Here is an 18,807-nt window from a genome sequence, read left to right on the forward strand (position 1 = left end):
GCTGAGGCTTTTGCCTCAGATCAAACATATGTAAATTCACAAAACCAGAAACAAACTAAATATGCAAACCCTCCATACTTGGATATCCAGAAGACAGAACTTCAATAAATATCTCAGTAAGAGGATCTACAATATTTTTAAACAGGTAAAAACCAAAGAATACAGTGGTGCAACACACAGACACAGACTGTAGGTTATGACCTTGATATTCTCTACCTGTGAACATTTGCATAATTTCAAACTTTCACACACATACACACACACATACTCACACACATAGTGTGGTGCCTTATTAGCACGTTTGGAGAATACAAATGACTTTGTTTCCTTATACTTTGCATAGAGCAGAACTGCTTTGCACTCTTTGTTCGCCTCCTGTGTTTGAAGAGCCAAACATCAGACTTTCTCTTGGAGCAGTTAAGACAATGCAGTCTCAAAACTGGAGTATAAAAAATATAATCATATATTAGGATCAACATTCAAATTAATATGTCATTTATTAAATCAATGTTACGTTTTCATTCTCTTTTACGCCACTTCATTGCTTCGTACCTCAAACACACACACACACACATGTGGTACACACACGGATCATATTTTTCTCAGGAATGAGGAACACATTGCTTCATCATTCCTCTTCAGGGCAGTCGTCATCACCGCCTCCTATTAGTGTCATTATCGCCATGCCTGCGATGTACACACACCAAGACAGCACCACCATGAGAAAGACGGAGAACATACCAAGGCTACGATTGCCCCGCACAACAGTGATTGTCCTCTCAAAGCTGGTGCGGGGGGGCAGAGGTGGCGGCTGCTGCATGTCGTCATCGTCCATGTTGGTGAAGCGATGATGCAGCTGGTGTTCCAGAGAGAGAGAGAGAGAGAGAGAGAGAGAGAGAGAGAGAGTGACAAGGGGGCATGGGTGAGTGAGAGCATAAAAGTGTGTTTTCATGCTAGTGAACAATAATGCAGCACAGCTCCACGCTAACAACGACAGTGTTAACAGATTTATATTCATCAACTTTTCAGTGTTCAAGTTTGGCACACTAGCAGTCTAACATCTTTTAAAACAACTAAACACAAAGTGAAGTGGAGGCTGATCGAAAGGTCAATAATTTTGCAGGCGTTTGGTGAATGTTTTGTCCTAGACACCAAATTGTTTGGGTGATTCATCCAGTAAATGGGTGAAAACTGACCTGCTGGTGGTGTTAATGACATAGTCACACAATCATCAAATCATCTGAATCTGTCATGATTGTTGGTGTCAGACAGGTATTTAGGAAACTGCTACTACTGGGGTTTTCCCACATAGCATCTCTGGGGTTTATAGATAATGGTCAGACAATGAGAAAATATACATATATACATATATAAAAAAAAAAAAACACCCAGCACGCCCCTGCGGGCGGTTTATCCTTCAAGCTCGGGTCCTCTACCAGAGGCCTGGGAGCTTGAGGGTCCTGCGCAGTATCTTAGCTGTTCCCAGGACTGCGCTCTTCTGGACAGAGATCTCCGATGTTGTTCCCGGGATCTGCTGGAGCCACTCGCCTATATATATATATATATATATATATATATATATATATATATATATATATATATATATATATATAAAATATATATAGAATATAAGGAGATATAGGAGGAGTGGCAGTTCTCTGTGTGAAAATACCTTTTCAAACCAGAGGTCATAGGAGAATGGCCAAGCTCATAGGAAGGCCACAGCAACTCAAATAACCACCCATTACAACCAAAGTATGCAAAAGACAAGAATGGAGAACATTTTAAACCTTGGAGAAGATGGCCTTCTGCAGCAGAAGGCCACACTGGGTACCCCTCCTGTCAGCCAAGAACAGGAAACTGAGACTTCAGTTCACATAGGTTCACCAACAGAAGACTGGAAACATGTTTCCTGGTTTAAGGAGTCTCGATTTTTGCTTTGACATTCAGATGGCAGGGTCAGAATTTGGTGTAAACATCACGAAAGGTCCACCCTGCCTTGATTAATTGAGATCTAACTGTATGGGGTATTTTTTAGTACCAATTAAGCATCATTTAAAACTCACATCCTTCCTTGAGTATTATCACTAATCATGTCCATCCCTTGATGATCACAGGGTAACTACCAATCCAACCTGGTGCTGGAAAGGTTTACCTAATCTAGTGTCCGTGAGTATATGCAGCATCTTTAATGGGACTCAGTTCAGTAAAGACACTTAATATCACTAAGAACCGATGTCAACCTGACAGTGGTGTCTGAGAAGAAATGAAATGGACCCTTCACAGCCAACACCATCAAGACTTCAACAAGGAATTGTGTTGCAAAGATAACCTGGCACTGAAATGTGAAATTATCATTACCACTACCAGCATTCTTGTATGACACAGTAATTATTTCAAAGAGCTATTACTGTAACTCTCTGTGGTTGAGGCCTTTGGAGTTACTCTTAAATGTAAAACACGCAGAAAGTTCGAGTTTTAATGTCCCCTTGGGCACTTCACAAAGAAAAACGGCAACAAAGACATCTTCTTTGAATCTTTACATAAAGTAAAAGCAGCACTGAAGTTCTGAGGCTACCTTTTGCAACAAGCCCATCTTTGATGAAAACACTGACACTTGCTCCAAGTCTCTTGTGTGTATGCGTGAGCCTGAGACAAAACTCTATGTCCTTGTGTTCGACCATGTGCCAAAGCTGTGCAAGCAGTAAGCACTTTTCATTGAGAGGCAATTGTTGGTAATTAAGCAAAGTAGAGTACAAAAGGCCAGCTCAATAGGACTGAGCTGCGGCCACAATGCAGGAACAACTCTGTGACACCGAGTACTTTTCTCTATCCCCAACCCAGTAATACTGATACAGCCAGGTCTAATGGTAAAATGGCCTGCATTTATATAGCGCCTTACTAGTCCCTAAGGACCCCAAAGCGCTTTACATATCCAGTCATCCACCCATTCACGCACACATTCACACACTGGTGATGGCAAGCTACATTGTAGCCACAGCCACCCTGGGGCGCACTGACAGAGGCGAGGCTGCCGGACACTGGCGCCACCGGGCCCTCTGACCACCACCAGTAGGCAACGGGTGAAGTGTCTTGCCCAAGGACACAACGACCGAGACTGTCCAAGCCGGGGCTCGAACCGGCAACCTTCCGATTACAAGGCGACCTCCCAACTCTTGAGCCACGACTCTTGACCCCACTATAGAATGTGAATGAAGCGAACACACACTGACATGGTAATCTCCTTCAGAGCAACTAAAATGGCTACCCACAGAATCTCAGGTTTGCATGGTAATGAGCAATGTTTCCTCTGTGACAGATTACAGATCCAGACCACCGCAGTTTCACTGTATGTGTCACTGCAAATATGCAAATACTATGCAAATACTGCAAGTATGCAAATACTTATTGACAAGCATCCTGAAAGGATTTTGCTTATGATTATACAAAATATTATTAAGATCAAGGACCAAATAACACATTTTAAACTTTATTTAAAATTGTATTTAATCCAGACACATAATAACCAGACAACCTCTTCTGCTTTCTGCTGACAAATAAATAAATGTGCAAATACCCCAAACATAGACAAACTCTACCTCTCTATTATTTTTCTACCCCATAAAGTGTGCAAAAAGCATTTATCAAGTACTGTCCAATGGCAGAAATATCATTTTATGACTGGTGCTAATTTTGTTTAGCTGAACATACCGTGTAACACAGCTGACTGGTGCTGTTGTCCTCTGAGTTTGAAGCGGTGGCGTTGACGTTAGCCTCGGCTGCTTCAGCTACCAGGCTGACCTGAGTGTGGCTGTCATTGTCGTCGCAGGAAGCCCGTGTGCTCCTCTCTGAGATGGGAGTTAAGCCACCGCACAGTTCCAGCTGAGAATACAATATTCAAAAGTTGAAATTTAGGACTTTGAAAAAATAAAGGCCAAAGTAGCTGTGTTGCTTTAAAAGTAAATTTGCATCGAAGCAAACAGGCTAAAGGGGGTGACTATAAATTAGACACCCTGTACTCCTCTCCCCTTCTGTCCATCTGTAGAGTGGTCGAGCATTGTGTTTATCTCTCAGCAGCATTAAAAATTCAGAAGGCCTGTAACTAGATTCTCTCTTCCTTGTTACTAAGCCACAGTCCACAACAAAAAGGAGAAGACATAAAGTGCTTATTAAGAGAAAACACACATGCAAGTAATGATCTTGCATATCTCTGTAAATTATAATACATTTTATTATACATTGCCAAACTGATAAAGATTTAATGAAGTCATAACAGTAAAATAAAATATCTTTTGAACTGAAAGTATGTTTTGAATGTGCAATGTGTGATAATGAATACGACTCAGAATACAAGCACCGAACCATGCAGCAGCCTCGCAAACATTTGAGAACGTAAAGAGCTCAATGAATTTGAGCGTGGAACTTTAATGAGATGCCACCATTGCAACAAGTCAGTTTGTGAATTTTGTGCTATCCTAGCTATTCCACAATCAACTGGAAGTGGTATTACTGCAAAGTGGAACACTGTATACAGTTACAGAGTTGCTTTGCCAGGTACTGAGACTCATATTGTGTAAAAGTCACCAAGGTTCAGCTGATTTAGAAATGTCAGACTTCCAAACCACCTTGTTCATTAACATCAGCACAAAAACTACGTGCTGGAAGCTTCATGGCATGGGTTTCCATGGTCAAGTGGCTCCTGTAGGTGTGATGCTTCTGTGTTTAATCTATGTAAGTACATCACAACCACAAACCTCCTAAAATCCTCTCTAAAAATGTAAATACACCATGCGTGGATGCAGCATGCAACGATTATGATTGGTACCTTCACTTAACGTATAATGGAAAATCATACACAAACATACAGCCACCTGTGTAGGCTACACTAAAGACTCTGAATATAAATTAGCCATAATGTGTAGATGGCCCAATACTTTTGTGTATATGCCATGTAAGATGTACCATACCATTTATTATGGAAGGCAACATCTTACATGGCACACTGTCTGGTAAACTTCCATATACTTGGACCATTATGATAAATAATGTATAATAAAGTATTTGCAGGATTAGCTGTAGGTGACGATCTAATAAGCCGTTTATTCATACACAGTTTGCTTTTGACTTTATCACAGCATACAAGTTAGCTCCAATGCAATATTACTAAACATTTTTAGCAATCAAAATTTTAAAATCTTCCAATATTGCTTCCAATATTACTACTTTGAGAGGCCCAACAGTAAAACATTAGTTAGGCGTTTTACTTATTTTGCATATTTTTATTTTTATTATGTTTGGTATATCGTCCTGGGCACAAACAACGCAAATATGTGGCAATCCTGAGAACAGACTATTTCTTTCCATGCAGTGTCATGTTGAACTGGACATTATAACCCAGGATTAAACTCAAAAAGCTTTAGTTTTGGCAGGTAGTATTTAACCTTGCTCCTGCTTTTAGCTTTATGTTTAAATCATATATATCAGCTTGCTCAAAATGATCACACTTTTCTTTCACTAAGTTTGCAGTTTGTAGTCTTTTCAGTTGGTTTGCTTTTAAATATACTTAAGATTAAAAAGCCTATATTTCATTAATCATTTACTGTTTTATAGGGCAAAGGGGTGTACTTGAATTTTTATGTATACTGTACAGTAATAAAAATCATAAATCCTCATGATTTATCTGCACATACCGGCAGAGGTTTGGCAACACCAATGTGGACAGGGCCATAGCCTGTGGACTTTAGGACATGCACAGCATAATCCAGGCTGGAGCCTTCTAGGTCAGTTTCATTGACAAACATGAGCCGGTCCCCAGGAAGGAGGCGACCGTCCCGATCGGCTACACCTTCAGGCACCAAAGACCGGATTACCAGAACTGTTTTAGAAGCATCTTCTGGATCCTAGATTTAAACCGAAAGAAGAAAGATTTGCTCAAATATGCATAGAAAATTAAAGTTAAACTAGAAAAATGAGAAGATGAGGCGTAAATGCAGGTAAACAAAGTGACGAGGGCTTAATTAACACATGAAAAGCAAAAGCATTGGTTAGCTTCACAGAAGGGAAACCAGCTACAGTTGCTTTTTCTTTATAGCTTGAAAGCTTTTGAAAGGATTGATTTTTTGTTGTGTAAAAAGGTTTCATTATCTAACATTTAAATAGAAACCGTCAGGGCACTTCAACGTGTTGGTGATTTAGAGCACAAAAACACAAAATACAAAAATCTTCCCTACAGAATACAGAAGTCAACTCCTCCATTTTCTTAGTATTCACTGAGAAACTCGAACACTGATATTCTTAGACTGCAGCCTATTACAGCCAGTTCTATTTGTAGAAAGGCTCAGAGGCATGTCTCTGACCTGATAGTCCAGGATACTGAAGCCCAGGCCCGACTCTCCTTTCTCCAGCTCGACCACCTGAGCCTCTCTCTCCCACATGGCCAAAGGAGGTGACATGGGGGGCACGCCACGCTTGGTGATGTCCTCAGCTGTAGGACAGGGAATGACACAACCCTGGTCCAACTGGAACAAACGGAAAGAAGAGAGACAGCAGAAAATGTAGAATGATTTACAGCTGTAGAGCACATCAGTTTCTTTTTCCATGCTGATCTACTGTTATTCATGCTGTTTTCAAGTTAAAGGATTTCAATATTAAATCTACTCCTCTCAGTTTACCGCCTCTTCAGGCTGTCCCTACCTTATCATTGAACCCAGCCAGCAGCTCTTTCAGGCTGAGACAGACATCATCATCGTCTTCCTCATCACTGTTGGGAACTGAAGGGGGTATAATGCGAGCGCACACAAGGTATACGTGCACTGGCAGCTCCTTCAAAATACTGACCACCTCCTTGTGCGTCTCTCCGATGAGAGGAATTCCATTCACCTGCCAGCAAGATACATAAAAATTACAAATTATTTCAAAAATACATGTTCTCGAAGTCAGGGATTGGTTGAGTCGTGTTTGTAGCTTTTAAAAAAATGTGCTCTTTACTGTGCTGTGTACCCAAGGTTAAAGATGCTGTGTGTGAAAATGTTTTCCCATAAAGTGCTGGCTGCAAATCATCTGACGTTTGTGTATATCCCTAACTGCGTTTCTCTGTGCATGTGTGTGAGCATACTTGGCTGAAATTTCTGTTTTGTGAATCAAGGAGAAATTGCTGGCTGCAGTACATCGAGTCACAGCAGAAACAATTAAAGCTGGAAGCAATAACCCAACCGGGTGAAGCTCATTTAAAAACAGAGATGAACAATGGCTTTGGCATCACTTAAGCCATGGGAAGGAGATCAAAGGGTCGAGCTGCGTCACAGATGTCGGTTTGTCCCCACAAAGATATGAAAGACAATCTGGAGTGTGTCTATAAAGCAGCGTAAAGCAGCTATAATTCATCCAAGAGTTCATCCGACTCCTCATCATAATGAGTGATACATGTGAGGGGACCTGTCCCCTGAGAAGTGGATATGCCGTGTTTGGGTTTACATTTTCGTTTTAATTCCTAGATTCATTCCTTTTTTCTTTTTTTAACGCGTTTGCCTTTCCCCCCAATTTGTTCCAGATTGCAGGTTTCCCCAAGTCGAAGTCTGAGTTAATTAACCCTGAGATGGGAAACGCAAAAGTTTCAGGCAGCTGATCAATCAACTCTGACTATGTTGATCCAGATTTATGTGGGTGTGTGAGTAATGAAAGACAAAAACAAAAAACCCTCATCAGTGAAGGTCTTATGGCATGTTTTACCATGGCAACATGTAGTAAATTTAGACTGTGAAATTTATCTTAAGGAGAAAGGAGTTAATAAGTTATATTTATTAGATTCTAGCCAGTGTAGGCCCGTCGTTTAAACATTTCTTCACTTTTCTTAACGGATGGCATTGCTGAAATCCTTCTTGACTACTGTAGCTTACATTTAATACATGCTTTTTTTTAATTGATGTATTTTGCAGTAACCTGATGAGGATAAAATGCAAGTGGCAGCAGCTGACAGTGAAAAACACTGTGGCACTGATACTAGTGTTGGTCTAGTGCCGGGCTGCACACGCTGCTGATTGGACAGGAGCCTGCCAGTCCAACCCAGCAATAAGGGGATTTACGTGGTTGCTGAAGTATTTGTTTTAGATTTGAAAAGCAGTATAATGTGAGCAGGTGGCCTTCAATGCCTTTTGATTTGGTTTATGTATGCTACAAGCAGAAACTCGAATGATACAGTTTAAGGTTGGATGTAGATACTAGTTACAGTTAATGTTCAAGGTGCTTGTTACTGCCTGAGGCTGAGACATGTTTCTCACACACACATACATACACACACGCACACACACACCTACACACACACTTTAGTTGTCCTTTTGTTTAGAGACATTAGCGAAAAAGATGTGGTTTTGGGCAGAGAGTTGATTGTGTTTACTTTCTATTTTCTTTTGCTGATCTGGAAACACCTACAGGCCATGTTGTCCCTGTAGTTTGTTTCCAAGTCATTTTTTGATTCTTATATCTTGTGGTTGAGCAATAAATATCCTTAGTGAAACTGACAACATCTGGTTCTGTGTCGCTTCTCTCCAATCTAGCTGAGCCATAGCGACCATATAAGAAGGTGGTGGTATTCCTAATTCAGAAAACACTTTTAAAAGTAATGCAATTCACTACACCCGTACTACACACCGTGACCTTATAAAACAGCTGGTGAGTGTATGTTATCATTACCACTTTATTAATCTTTAAAAGGGAAGTCAAAGTCTAAAGATTAAGAATTTCTTTTGTTAGTGCTTGGGCCCAAACGAGCAACACTAACCTAGCATTTGTTTGCATGGCAGGAGAAAATCTGTGCAAACAAGTGGAAAACATTCAAACTCCACAGAAAATGACATATACCTCTCACTCCAGGTATAAAGTCCAATAGTGCATGTGCACAACTAAAGCTAAAAACACTACGTTTACTGTGCTCTCTGTTCTGACTGGTGATTGGCTGGTCAGCCTCATGTATGTTTAATCACAAGCCCATCCATTTTATGTGCACTATGTCAACATTAGCACATGTAAATGAGCGTGCACACTCACAGATGCACTCCAACATGTCATTAATGTAGCAGCTCTTCACAAAACAATTTGCCAACTTTGTGTCTTTGCAAAGTGGCAAACGAACTAATCAGACACTTGAATCACCTTCACCCAGCCGAACGTGGACATTTTAAAGAAATAACTGGCTAAAGCTATGCAGAGCTTAGAGACAATCACAAGCCAGAAGAAAAGCCAGAAAAAACATGGACGTAGCTTACAGGTTTGAAAAATTAAACCATTGGAGAAGAGCCTAAAGCCTGCATTCTATATGAGGGTCACTAAGTGGTGATAGATGTGGTTTCAAAATACTTCCTGACCAACAGAAGTCAGTGGGAAAATGGTTGTCAAGATCAATCATTTGGTCATACTATATTTAAAAATGGAAGATTATCTGTGGTATGAAACCATATGATATGAAAACATATCAATGATGGAACCTTATATAATAAGTAATCCAGAAATAACTCACAGTCGTGACAAATCAATCAGTTCCACACAGATCGTACTATAACCTGGTTTGCATAATCTCATATTGTTATCAAATGAGAAAATGATGAGTTCCACATACGGAGGCTGAAAGGGCCTGAAGTATCAGAGTTACCTCTAATATCTGGTCTCCTATGAAGATCTTGCCACTTTGGCCGACGGGCCCCTCGGGTAAGATGGAACACAGATAGTGATGCCCTGCCCGAGCCTCCAGACTGATGCCCAGACCGCTTGTCTCACTGAATCGCTCCAGCTGGCAAACCTGGTGGAGATTGTGGAAAATAAATGGCAAGTAAACAAAAAACAAAGAAAGCTACGTTTAAAGCTAAGTCTGACGGAGAAGACGTTTGAGCATTGTTACGTCAAAAAACTGTGATTTTTCAATGGTTGTTTTTCTGTGTACTGATACACAAATATTCACAAATGTAAAAACACATGTTGTCATGATCCTGGGTCTTTTGACCCAGCGTTTTAAGTTTGAGTTCATTTTGTTCATTAGGTTATCTAAGTTCATTTGGTTATTAGCCTCCTTGTGTTTTCTTCCCCTGTATTTAAGTTTCCCCTCAACCTTCGTGTTTCATGCTGCGTGTCATTTGTTATCAAGTTTGTATTATTATGCCTAAGTGTTTCTAGTTATTATTTTCCCCTCGTGTTTCCAACCATGTTAAATCTCCCCTGCTCTTCATGCGTTTCATGTCTGTGTCTTACGTTGTCAAGTTCGGGTTGTCATGTCTATGTCTCATTATGTTTCCTGTTTTATTGTGAAGAGGTCTGGTGTTCTGTGTTCATCATGTTCAGTTTTACTCTCCCACTGTGACGTCATTATGTTCATGTGTGCCAGCTGTTTCCTCATGTGTCTCCACTTCCCCTAATCACCTCCTGTGTATTTAAGTCCTCTGTTTTCAGTGTGTGTTTGTCAGGTCGTCTGTTGTTCACGCCATGTTCTCCATGCCATGTTTCTAGGTTTCATGTCCAGGTTTTTCCATGTTGTTTGTTTAGTTCTCCCAGTTTAGGTTAATGTTAGTTTTATTTCTGTTTGCCTTGCCCGTTATTTGTACCTTTTCTGCCAGCCTCATTAAACGGCTCGCTTTTTGTTACTCAAGTTTTGATCCAAGTTCCTTGGTGTCTGCATTTTGGGTCCACTCTTCACAATACATACAGTCTGCTCTCGCCAGACTGTGACACATGTTTATATATTAAATTTAGTCAGGTGACAGTTAGTCAGCATTACAGTGACACTTACAACCACTTCATATCGCGGTCCCACTGCTTGCTGCCACCTCTTTCTCAGGTTTTCCTCCTCAGCTGGAGTCAGTTTCACATCTGTAAAATGTGCACATACAGAAAATCTGCCTCACCCCACATATGTAGAGATATATGAACCCAGGCACATACACACCAATTCAAATCACCTCAAGCCCCCAGATGACCCAATCAATAAATAATGGGATCCTATATGAAAGAATCCACTTGGCTGTATTATAGAGAGATGACAGCATCCTTCTACTTGTGGCAAGGCAGGATGTCAACATACACCCACAGCTCAGGCACATAGGATGTGCATATTCACATCCACCATCTTGTGATTTCTTGGCAAACCAATGTTTTCTCATTCATCTAATAAAGCCTCACAGCAATCAGGGCTTATTTAACTGTGCTCTCTAATCAAGCCCAAAAATTCTTGTCTAAATAAAGCCATATATGCAGGCGGGGTGAGAGACAAATCATCTGGAATTAGCTGAATGAGTTGGATAAACACATGATTGCACAATACTATAAATAGACTCCCATCAAAGAGCACGCTTCACTGGCACATTGCTGTTCCCTGAGTCCAATCAGCATATCACACCAAGTCCCATGATCTAGTTCCAGACTGCAGTGCAGTATGGGAAGCGGAGCTTACCGTTTTTGGAATCGTGTCTGGGTCGTCTGCTGGCGTATGCTGCTCTCCTGGAGATTTCACGCAGAGAGCAAATGCCTGGGAGACGTTTGAGCACACGTGCAGGGATCCAAACAGACATAACACACAAACACACAAAAGAAAAGGTCGGTTTTTCCCCAGCAATCAAGCAAGCAAGCTCAACATCAGTACAGATATTCAATATCATACTCCGATCCAATATTACAAAGTTAATTAGGACACAGTTTAACTCAACTATGAAGGTAGCACCAGTGAATCAATGATCCTTTGAATTATAGATTAATAATCAACACGTTCTTGAGTTTCTCGGGTACAACAAAAATGATTTCACCGTGACACCACTGAACCAATGTGTTTCCCCTTCACAAATCACCTGTCTCTTGAATCTTGTTGAGGCCCCATTTGTAGGGATTCCCTTCATGGAAGCTGTGGGAGTGTCGGAGGCGCTGCAGAGGAGGAACTGGAGGCAGGATGTTACTAAGACGGACGGCTTTTCTCAGCAACCTAAGTCTGACCAATGGACCTGTCCTCCTCAGCACTTCCATGGCACGCTGTTCACTGCAGCCCTGCAGGCTCACCCCATCGACCTGAGTCAGGTGACAAAAGATGTGGATGGAGTAGTATAGATGTACACAACTACAAGTAGATTTAATGGCAGTGTAGGTTAAAAGAGAGAGAAAGAGAAACTCACAGACAAGATGATGTCTCCAATGTGTATGCGTCCATCTTGATCAGCAGTGCTGCCTTTTACTATGCTCTTCACCATCACGCCAGCACTGTATACTGAGGAAAGAACAATATATGAAATATATCAAATCTGAAATGAAACTGAGAACTGATTGCATAAATGTGGCACTGTATTTTATTTTTTATTGGATAAAGATGAAACTTACCTGAGTTTAGGTCACCTACATAGCTAGAGATGCTGAATCCCAGGCCCCGATTGTTCTTAGTGAACTGCACACTGAACTCATAGTCATCATTCAAGTCACTGACCTGGAAAGAAGTCCAGAAGAAAAAAAAACATAATTACCACCTTGCAGTTGTATGCCTTCACCAACCAGTCAAGATGACATTTGCAGCCACGTCTGTCCAGACTTATACAGCCTAATATATAGCGTGATATTTAAAGGAGTTTAATAGGTGGGCACCAAAGATTAGTGTCACGATACGGTCACAACCTCATCTTCTGTTCCTAAGTTACAGCACAGCAGAAAGGAAAAGTGTTTTCAAAGAACATTTTTATATCAAAGTGACATTCACTTGTGGTCCTTTGGTAATAAATTCTAATCTCATCATCATTTTACCCCATTGCACATGTGAGTGATATTTTGTCATAATTAGCATATGAATTTTTGAGCTATACCTATTTTAAATCGGTTCATAATTGAATAATAAAAATTTGTGCATGACGTAAGGAAATTACAGATTTTACGAACACATTACAATCATCAATTTGAGATGGACATGAGAAGACACGGAGAAACTGCCCTTTGACCATTGCATCTAATATATACCTATTCAGGTCTTCCTTGTACTAAAGGAAGATGGGACAGAATATCCAAAAAACACCAGCTTCGCTGGCACAGATGCATAAAGATATTTGACTCCCCATTTAAATCACTGAGTAATCAATTAGATTTGAATTACACTGTAATATTTTTTGATACCCCTCCCCTCCCACCCCTTCTCTTCCACAGGCACACATACACACACATATACACCCACCACGCCATCCAGGTTTTGCTGGTTGAAGACAGGGGAGGAACAGTGGTTGTCCTTAGGACCATCCCGGGCAATGAGCAATTTCACCCTGGTACCAGCATTTCGCAGCACCTATCCAGGCGAGCATAAATGAATAAGATGAACAGTTAAAAGCCACCTATTCTCAAACAGGGAAAACAGTGAAACCGCAAAAACAGATTAAGCAATGATTTAATCACCAATTTCACAAAGCGTTATTATAATTTGAAATCACGCCTCACCTGCGCCACCTGCTCGCTGTTCATGCCCGCCAAATCCGTATCGCCAATGCGCAGGATCTGATCTCCGCTGTGCAGGCGCTTATCCTGATGAGCAAAAGAAACTTGTTTTGATAACAATGCTTGGCTAAAAAACATCATTCCAACACTGCGCTGATTGAACCATTTTATTTGTGTACAAATTAGATAAACGAGAGGACTAATAATTCATTAATTGATCATAAGAGGATTCATTGTATTATCGAACAAGCTAGCATTCCCCTCTGCTTCTCGTCTTTCTAATCTTTTTATATTATATTTATGGTTCTTTCTGTGCTTCTTTCCAGTTCAGTGACTTGAATTATGAGTAGGCTAACCAAAGCTTGACTCTCCATTTGATTAGTCTTTTCATCTAAGTAATGGTGAAAATAAAAACAAGACAGGAAAGAAAAAGGATTTTTTGTGTGTAAACGGATATGTAAACTTTAGCTATGTGATTCAGTCGCAGGCACACTTACCCTTCCAGCAGCTCCTCCAGGGAGAATGGTCTTGACCATGACCCCTGTGCTCCGTCCTCCTATGATGCCAAAACCAAGTCCTTTCCCATCATTGGTCAGCTCTATCATCTCCACATGACGCCTCTAACAGGGCAAAGGTTACAATAAGTGGGAGGGAGACAGAAAAGGGGGAGTGAATAAATAATTTGTCATTAAATGCTTGAAAAAGGAGAAGAGTATTAGGTGTTATTTTTTAGTTATTTTTTACATACATAAGAGTTACATAAATATTATATACAAGGCTTTCTGTACCTCGTGTGCAAAAGCAGAAAGGTTTCTCCCCATGGACATGGTACGGGAGATCCGAGGTGGAGTGCAGTACTAAAAGAAATGCCGTGTGTTAAATAAAAGCAAACTGGAATTATATTAAGTGAACTGATAAGTCTTCTTATGATCAGATAAGACTCTCATTTGATGATAGCCAACTGGGCCTGACTTACAAAATGCAAAGAGATATTCTGTAATGTGAAATGTGACATTTCAAATAGTAATGTGCTCCTTTTTACAACCGAATAAAAGAAATCATTTGATTGATTCGTAGTCTGTGCATGTTGAAAATAAAAGACTCCTTAATACTAAACTACTCCTGAATGACCTCTCTTTTATCGTGGCTATTTTTATATACCTGAGATTCAGTTGGAACATAGTTATCTGGGTAGATGTCTGAGAAGGACAGCTCCTGTGAGCCATGAGAGGAGATGCTGCCGTCCCTGGCAGAGCTGGGCCTTCTGTTCTCCACGGCCCATGTGTACGAGTCGCTGTGGCTCAGCGTCTTTGTGCCCAGTGCTTCACCCTGGCATGGGCCACAGTTCATGGACACGGACTTGGAAATGCCCTTCCCCTGTTTAGATTTACACAACAGGAAGGAAGAGTTTAAATTGAATGCATGAAGCAACAGAAGAGATGGATTGGGTGGAGTGCATGGAGAGAGGATATATAAGAGAAGGATACAAGGGAAAGAAGGAAAAAAAGATGGGTGACAGGAAGATGGGTGACGGGGTTGACACAAATTGAAGAATGGAGACGTGCAGTCAGAGAGGAACAGGATGATGGTAAGAGAGCGATGGAGGCAAATCAAAAAGCATAGAGCAATTGAGAAAGGAGGCCAATGTGAGACAATGGAGAAAGATGTGAGAAGGAGAAGAGGGGAGAGAGAAGAATGGGTTGGGTGGGGGTGGGGTTAATGTGTGTTAACTGAAAGGGAAAAAATACAGAAAGATGTAAAATGGAGCAGAGAGGGAAAAGATTGCAGAGTGGAAACTTAAGGATCTGAGATAAAGGCTTCTTTTCAATACCACATAACCACAAAAGTGTTCTCTTTTGTCTGCAACGTTTTCTGTTTCAGAGTTTAAAAGCAAGTTTCAGTGGGTGCCTATTTGTGATTTGTATTCTATCCTAACAATTTTGACACCTGTTGAAATGGCAGAAAGAGCGTTAAAGAGAGAACGCTATAAAAAAACCATACCAACAGGAAACTTTACCCTCACATTCCAAATGCTATGCATAAAAAAAGAAATGTGCAAAGAATCTCAACTAATAAAAACCATGTCAGCGTCTGTCCTGTTAAAAATATCTAGAGATCTTTGACACACTCCAGTGCCGCGCTTCCCAGAATGCAAAGATGCCAGAACGCTACAAGCCCAAACCACATGGTAATCTAATATTCCCTGTGTGTTTAAACTTTGCCTATTAGAGGATGTCACAACTGGTAGACACCAAATGAGTACGCAGATACATGCGCCGTGGAAGTGCAGGATTGTACGCATAAAAACTCTTGGATGAGTGGCATCCAGAGCTGTATACCTCACAACTCAAACACACACACACACAAACAGACACACACATCAGCTCAAAACTTATGACAATGTTACAGACGACTTCTGTAAACTCTTCAACCTGATATATCCACTTCTTCCCTCCTCCTCCCCTCTCTCCCTCTTTCTCAGGGCTTTAGTGGTAAGCTTAGGTAAGCTGATTACTCATCCAGTCTGGTTCCTGCATTCAGTATTTTGGGAATGATTCCGGGCTCCTTCCTCACCATTCAAATGTACCAAACGCCCACACATTCTGGCTTTTCGCTATACCTTCGCCGCAGGCTTCTGTTGAGCTTGCTGTAAGCTCAGTATATGAAGGAACAGTGGGCTCTGCAGGACAGTCTTCAGCAGGGATAGCTTCTCCTGAGTGGGGGCCTCTCCTCTTTCCTTCAATTTGGCTTGCAGTCTCTCCACCGCCGCCAAGGCACACTGGGTATCTGCGAAGAAATTGTAGATTATTTGTGTCATTCAGAAACAGGATTTATCCCATTTGGCTTTGCATTAGTTTTCGCATGCTGTGGCAGCTGCTGAGACCGTGACACAAAGCCAGGTATTTGATATTAAGCTATTAAATGTCAACACTTACTAGTACCGGTGGGAAAGCAAAAGAGTAAACAATAAAAACAACTGTGCTTTCGAGGTTCGAGTACTTGTCTGAAAAGAAAAATCTATGAACCAAGGCTGCCTGTGTGAGTTATTTTGATTTAAAATCTGTGGCTTGATATGGAGGCAGAAACTGAATTAAAGTGGTTACACACGCACACACAAACAACAAAAACCTATACTTCATCATACTAAAGGAGGCGTTCGACTTCACCGCAGAGCGAACGATGAAGCGTTTCATCAGGTCATACTGCCCTTGTTTATTTAGCTGAGTAGCAGCTGATGACCACAAGCCACAACTGCAGTAATTGTACTTGGCAGAAGGTTAAAACCCCGTAACTCTTCACCGCAAAGTTTTGACTACTGACCAGATTGTGAGTTCTTTCGCCACCTGCACGTGTAACTGTTCCCTTACTGTCTGGCTGAGGCAGACATGCCTGACACCTTAATTGTAAGAGCTTAATGACGGCAGTGGTGTGCAGTCTGACAGCGGTAACTGAGAGTGCTCTACATTTTCAGCTGTTTGAATTCACTTACCTATGATTTCCATCGTTGCCTCACAGATCGGTATGAGTGAAGATTTCCTCCCGCTTCTTCCCTCAGTTAAATGTCATACTTGTCTGTTTGACAACTGCAAGATGAATAAAAACAAAGGTGATTGTGCAGATTTTTTTAATGTGTTCCTTTTCACATTTTTAATGAAACTGAAAGGGATGAAAACATAAGATGATTTCAATAAAGTTTAGAGAATTATGAATCCTGTAACAATGTAATATTACTTCATTGTGTCTTTTTACACCTGTTTAGCAGCATGTATCGTTTTTACCCTACGTCTTGTAGGCCCGTGCCATGCTTGCTTGCAAGCGCCTTGCTTGTCACCTAATGCTCTTTAGCGGGATTTAAATCTTTTCCAAAAGGCTTTATCAACCAATGATGCTAATTAACAGCGACACATAGCCTCCATCATTCTGACTTGAGGAGGGGAGGAGGGGGGCAGTCTGTATGGCTTCGAAGCATGATGCCAGTGGCATGATTTGATTTGCAAAACGATCGACTAGAAATGACAACGACTCATCTTAAATCTAATTAGAAGCCATTGATAGGCAAGAGAGGTATGCGCAGTAATACATACCCTTCACGGCAGGGTAATTAAATCTTTAGCTTGTCCCTGCTGATATTAAAGCAATGCTGACAGCTTCCAAATATTACTAAAATATATTAGAGATTAATGGTTTACAGTAGAATTACACGTCCCCATTAGCAGTTCACCTGATGTTTAATCGAGCACACTGGTAATTTCTATTTATTTATTTTTTTAAATTTCTTATCCATAGCACTGAAACGCCATGTGCAGAAAGGTTCATCTCACCTCCATTGCAGCGCCTGTGGACGATCAACAGGTCCCCACTGAGCTCCAAGCACAGCACACACACCACTTTCGAGAGTACACGGGACAGATTTGCCTTTGTCGAGTAGAAAAAAATTAGTCTGTCCTAATGGAATAAGTCATAACAGCTTATTGAGAGACGGGGAAATGTCAAGAAGCGAGCTCTGGGCTTTATTTTCCTGCATTGTGTCCGCAGCTTGTGAGCGCTCCGTGCAGTGCGCATGTCACACCCTCTGATCTTCAGGCGCAGAGGGCTCATCCCTACTGATAAAGAGCTAGCCATCAGTAATCCCGTAGCCACAGGTGGGAAATAATTAAGTTAGCCACTCAGTATAAATGTGAGTATTTATGGTTTCTGCTACTTTCTACGCTATTAGCTTTATTAGACTTTCTTTGACAGATTTAGCCTATAGTTACCTCTAAGATGAAGATTTTACACAAGCTAACACGTTTTAATTTTTTGTTTAATTATAAAGTCATGATTGACATTATATGACATAACAGGATTTTCAAATACAACACTGTGGTTTCCAACTTTTTTGGCATCGCAGAAACAAAGCGGTGTGTGGCCTCAGTTACATTTTTGGATGTATGTGAGGCTGTTTTTAAAAAGCCTTTACATTATTTCAATTTTTAACAGATACAATTGGAGATCTCGCCAAAAATGACCGGAAACGGCGTTTTCCTCCTTTTGACTTCCTGTCATCATATCAAGACCCTCAGTATCTGTTTGCTGTCCCTGTAGGCTACGTGAAACTGTTTATGGGGAACTTGAAATCTTTATCACACGCTTATTAATAACATCATGATGTTACATACAGTACATTTGTTAGAAGAATCAAACCACAGGCTTTCCCCCAAACCTAGTATCTACTTTAATACTTTAACCACGCTTTCATCTCGTAGCTGTTCTGTCGCGCTTTTCATTCATATAGAAAAGTTACGATAATGCGTTATTTTAATTTAATGTTACCTTAATTTATTAATGGATTTACATTATTATGCTACTACTTTTCCTTTTGCAAAGAATCTTCTG

At 40.8% G+C, this 18,807-nt stretch overlaps 1 protein-coding gene across 4 annotated transcripts in view; it reads right to left on the reverse strand.

The window, feature by feature from the left end:
• LOC113024115 (multiple PDZ domain protein) overlaps positions 1-18,012 on the reverse strand; it is a 47,638-nt gene extending 29,626 nt beyond the window's left edge. For 3 of the 4 annotated variants that reach the window (XM_026170820.2, XM_026170819.2, XM_026170818.2), the window contains exons 1-19: positions 17,754-18,011; positions 16,922-17,015; positions 16,052-16,218; positions 14,593-14,808; positions 14,220-14,288; positions 13,929-14,051; positions 13,435-13,518; positions 13,178-13,285; positions 12,343-12,445; positions 12,141-12,232; positions 11,823-12,036; positions 11,432-11,506; positions 10,772-10,851; positions 9,644-9,790; positions 6,694-6,879; positions 6,357-6,518; positions 5,691-5,900; positions 3,712-3,882; positions 742-856 (exon numbers count right to left, since the gene is read on the reverse strand). In XM_026170820.2, coding sequence (XP_026026605.2) covers positions 742-856; positions 3,712-3,882; positions 5,691-5,900; positions 6,357-6,518; positions 6,694-6,879; positions 9,644-9,790; positions 10,772-10,851; positions 11,432-11,506; positions 11,823-12,036; positions 12,141-12,232; positions 12,343-12,445; positions 13,178-13,285; positions 13,435-13,518; positions 13,929-14,051; positions 14,220-14,288; positions 14,593-14,808; positions 16,052-16,218; positions 16,922-16,934 — 2,335 coding nt within the window. In that variant the 5' untranslated portion in view covers positions 16,935-17,015; positions 17,754-18,011. Of the gene's footprint in view, positions 1-741; positions 857-3,711; positions 3,883-5,690; positions 5,901-6,356; positions 6,519-6,693; positions 6,880-9,643; positions 9,791-10,771; positions 10,852-11,431; positions 11,507-11,822; positions 12,037-12,140; positions 12,233-12,342; positions 12,446-13,177; positions 13,286-13,434; positions 13,519-13,928; positions 14,052-14,219; positions 14,289-14,592; positions 14,809-16,051; positions 16,219-16,921; positions 17,016-17,753 lie in introns of all 4 variants that reach the window. The other variant, XM_080302903.1, reaches the window with a different exon arrangement.
• Positions 18,013-18,807: the final 795 nt, after the last annotated feature.

This window comes from Astatotilapia calliptera, chromosome 6, assembly GCF_964374335.1.
Source record: "Astatotilapia calliptera chromosome 6, fAstCal68.1, whole genome shotgun sequence".
NCBI classification, from domain to species: domain Eukaryota; kingdom Metazoa; phylum Chordata; class Actinopteri; order Cichliformes; family Cichlidae; genus Astatotilapia; species Astatotilapia calliptera.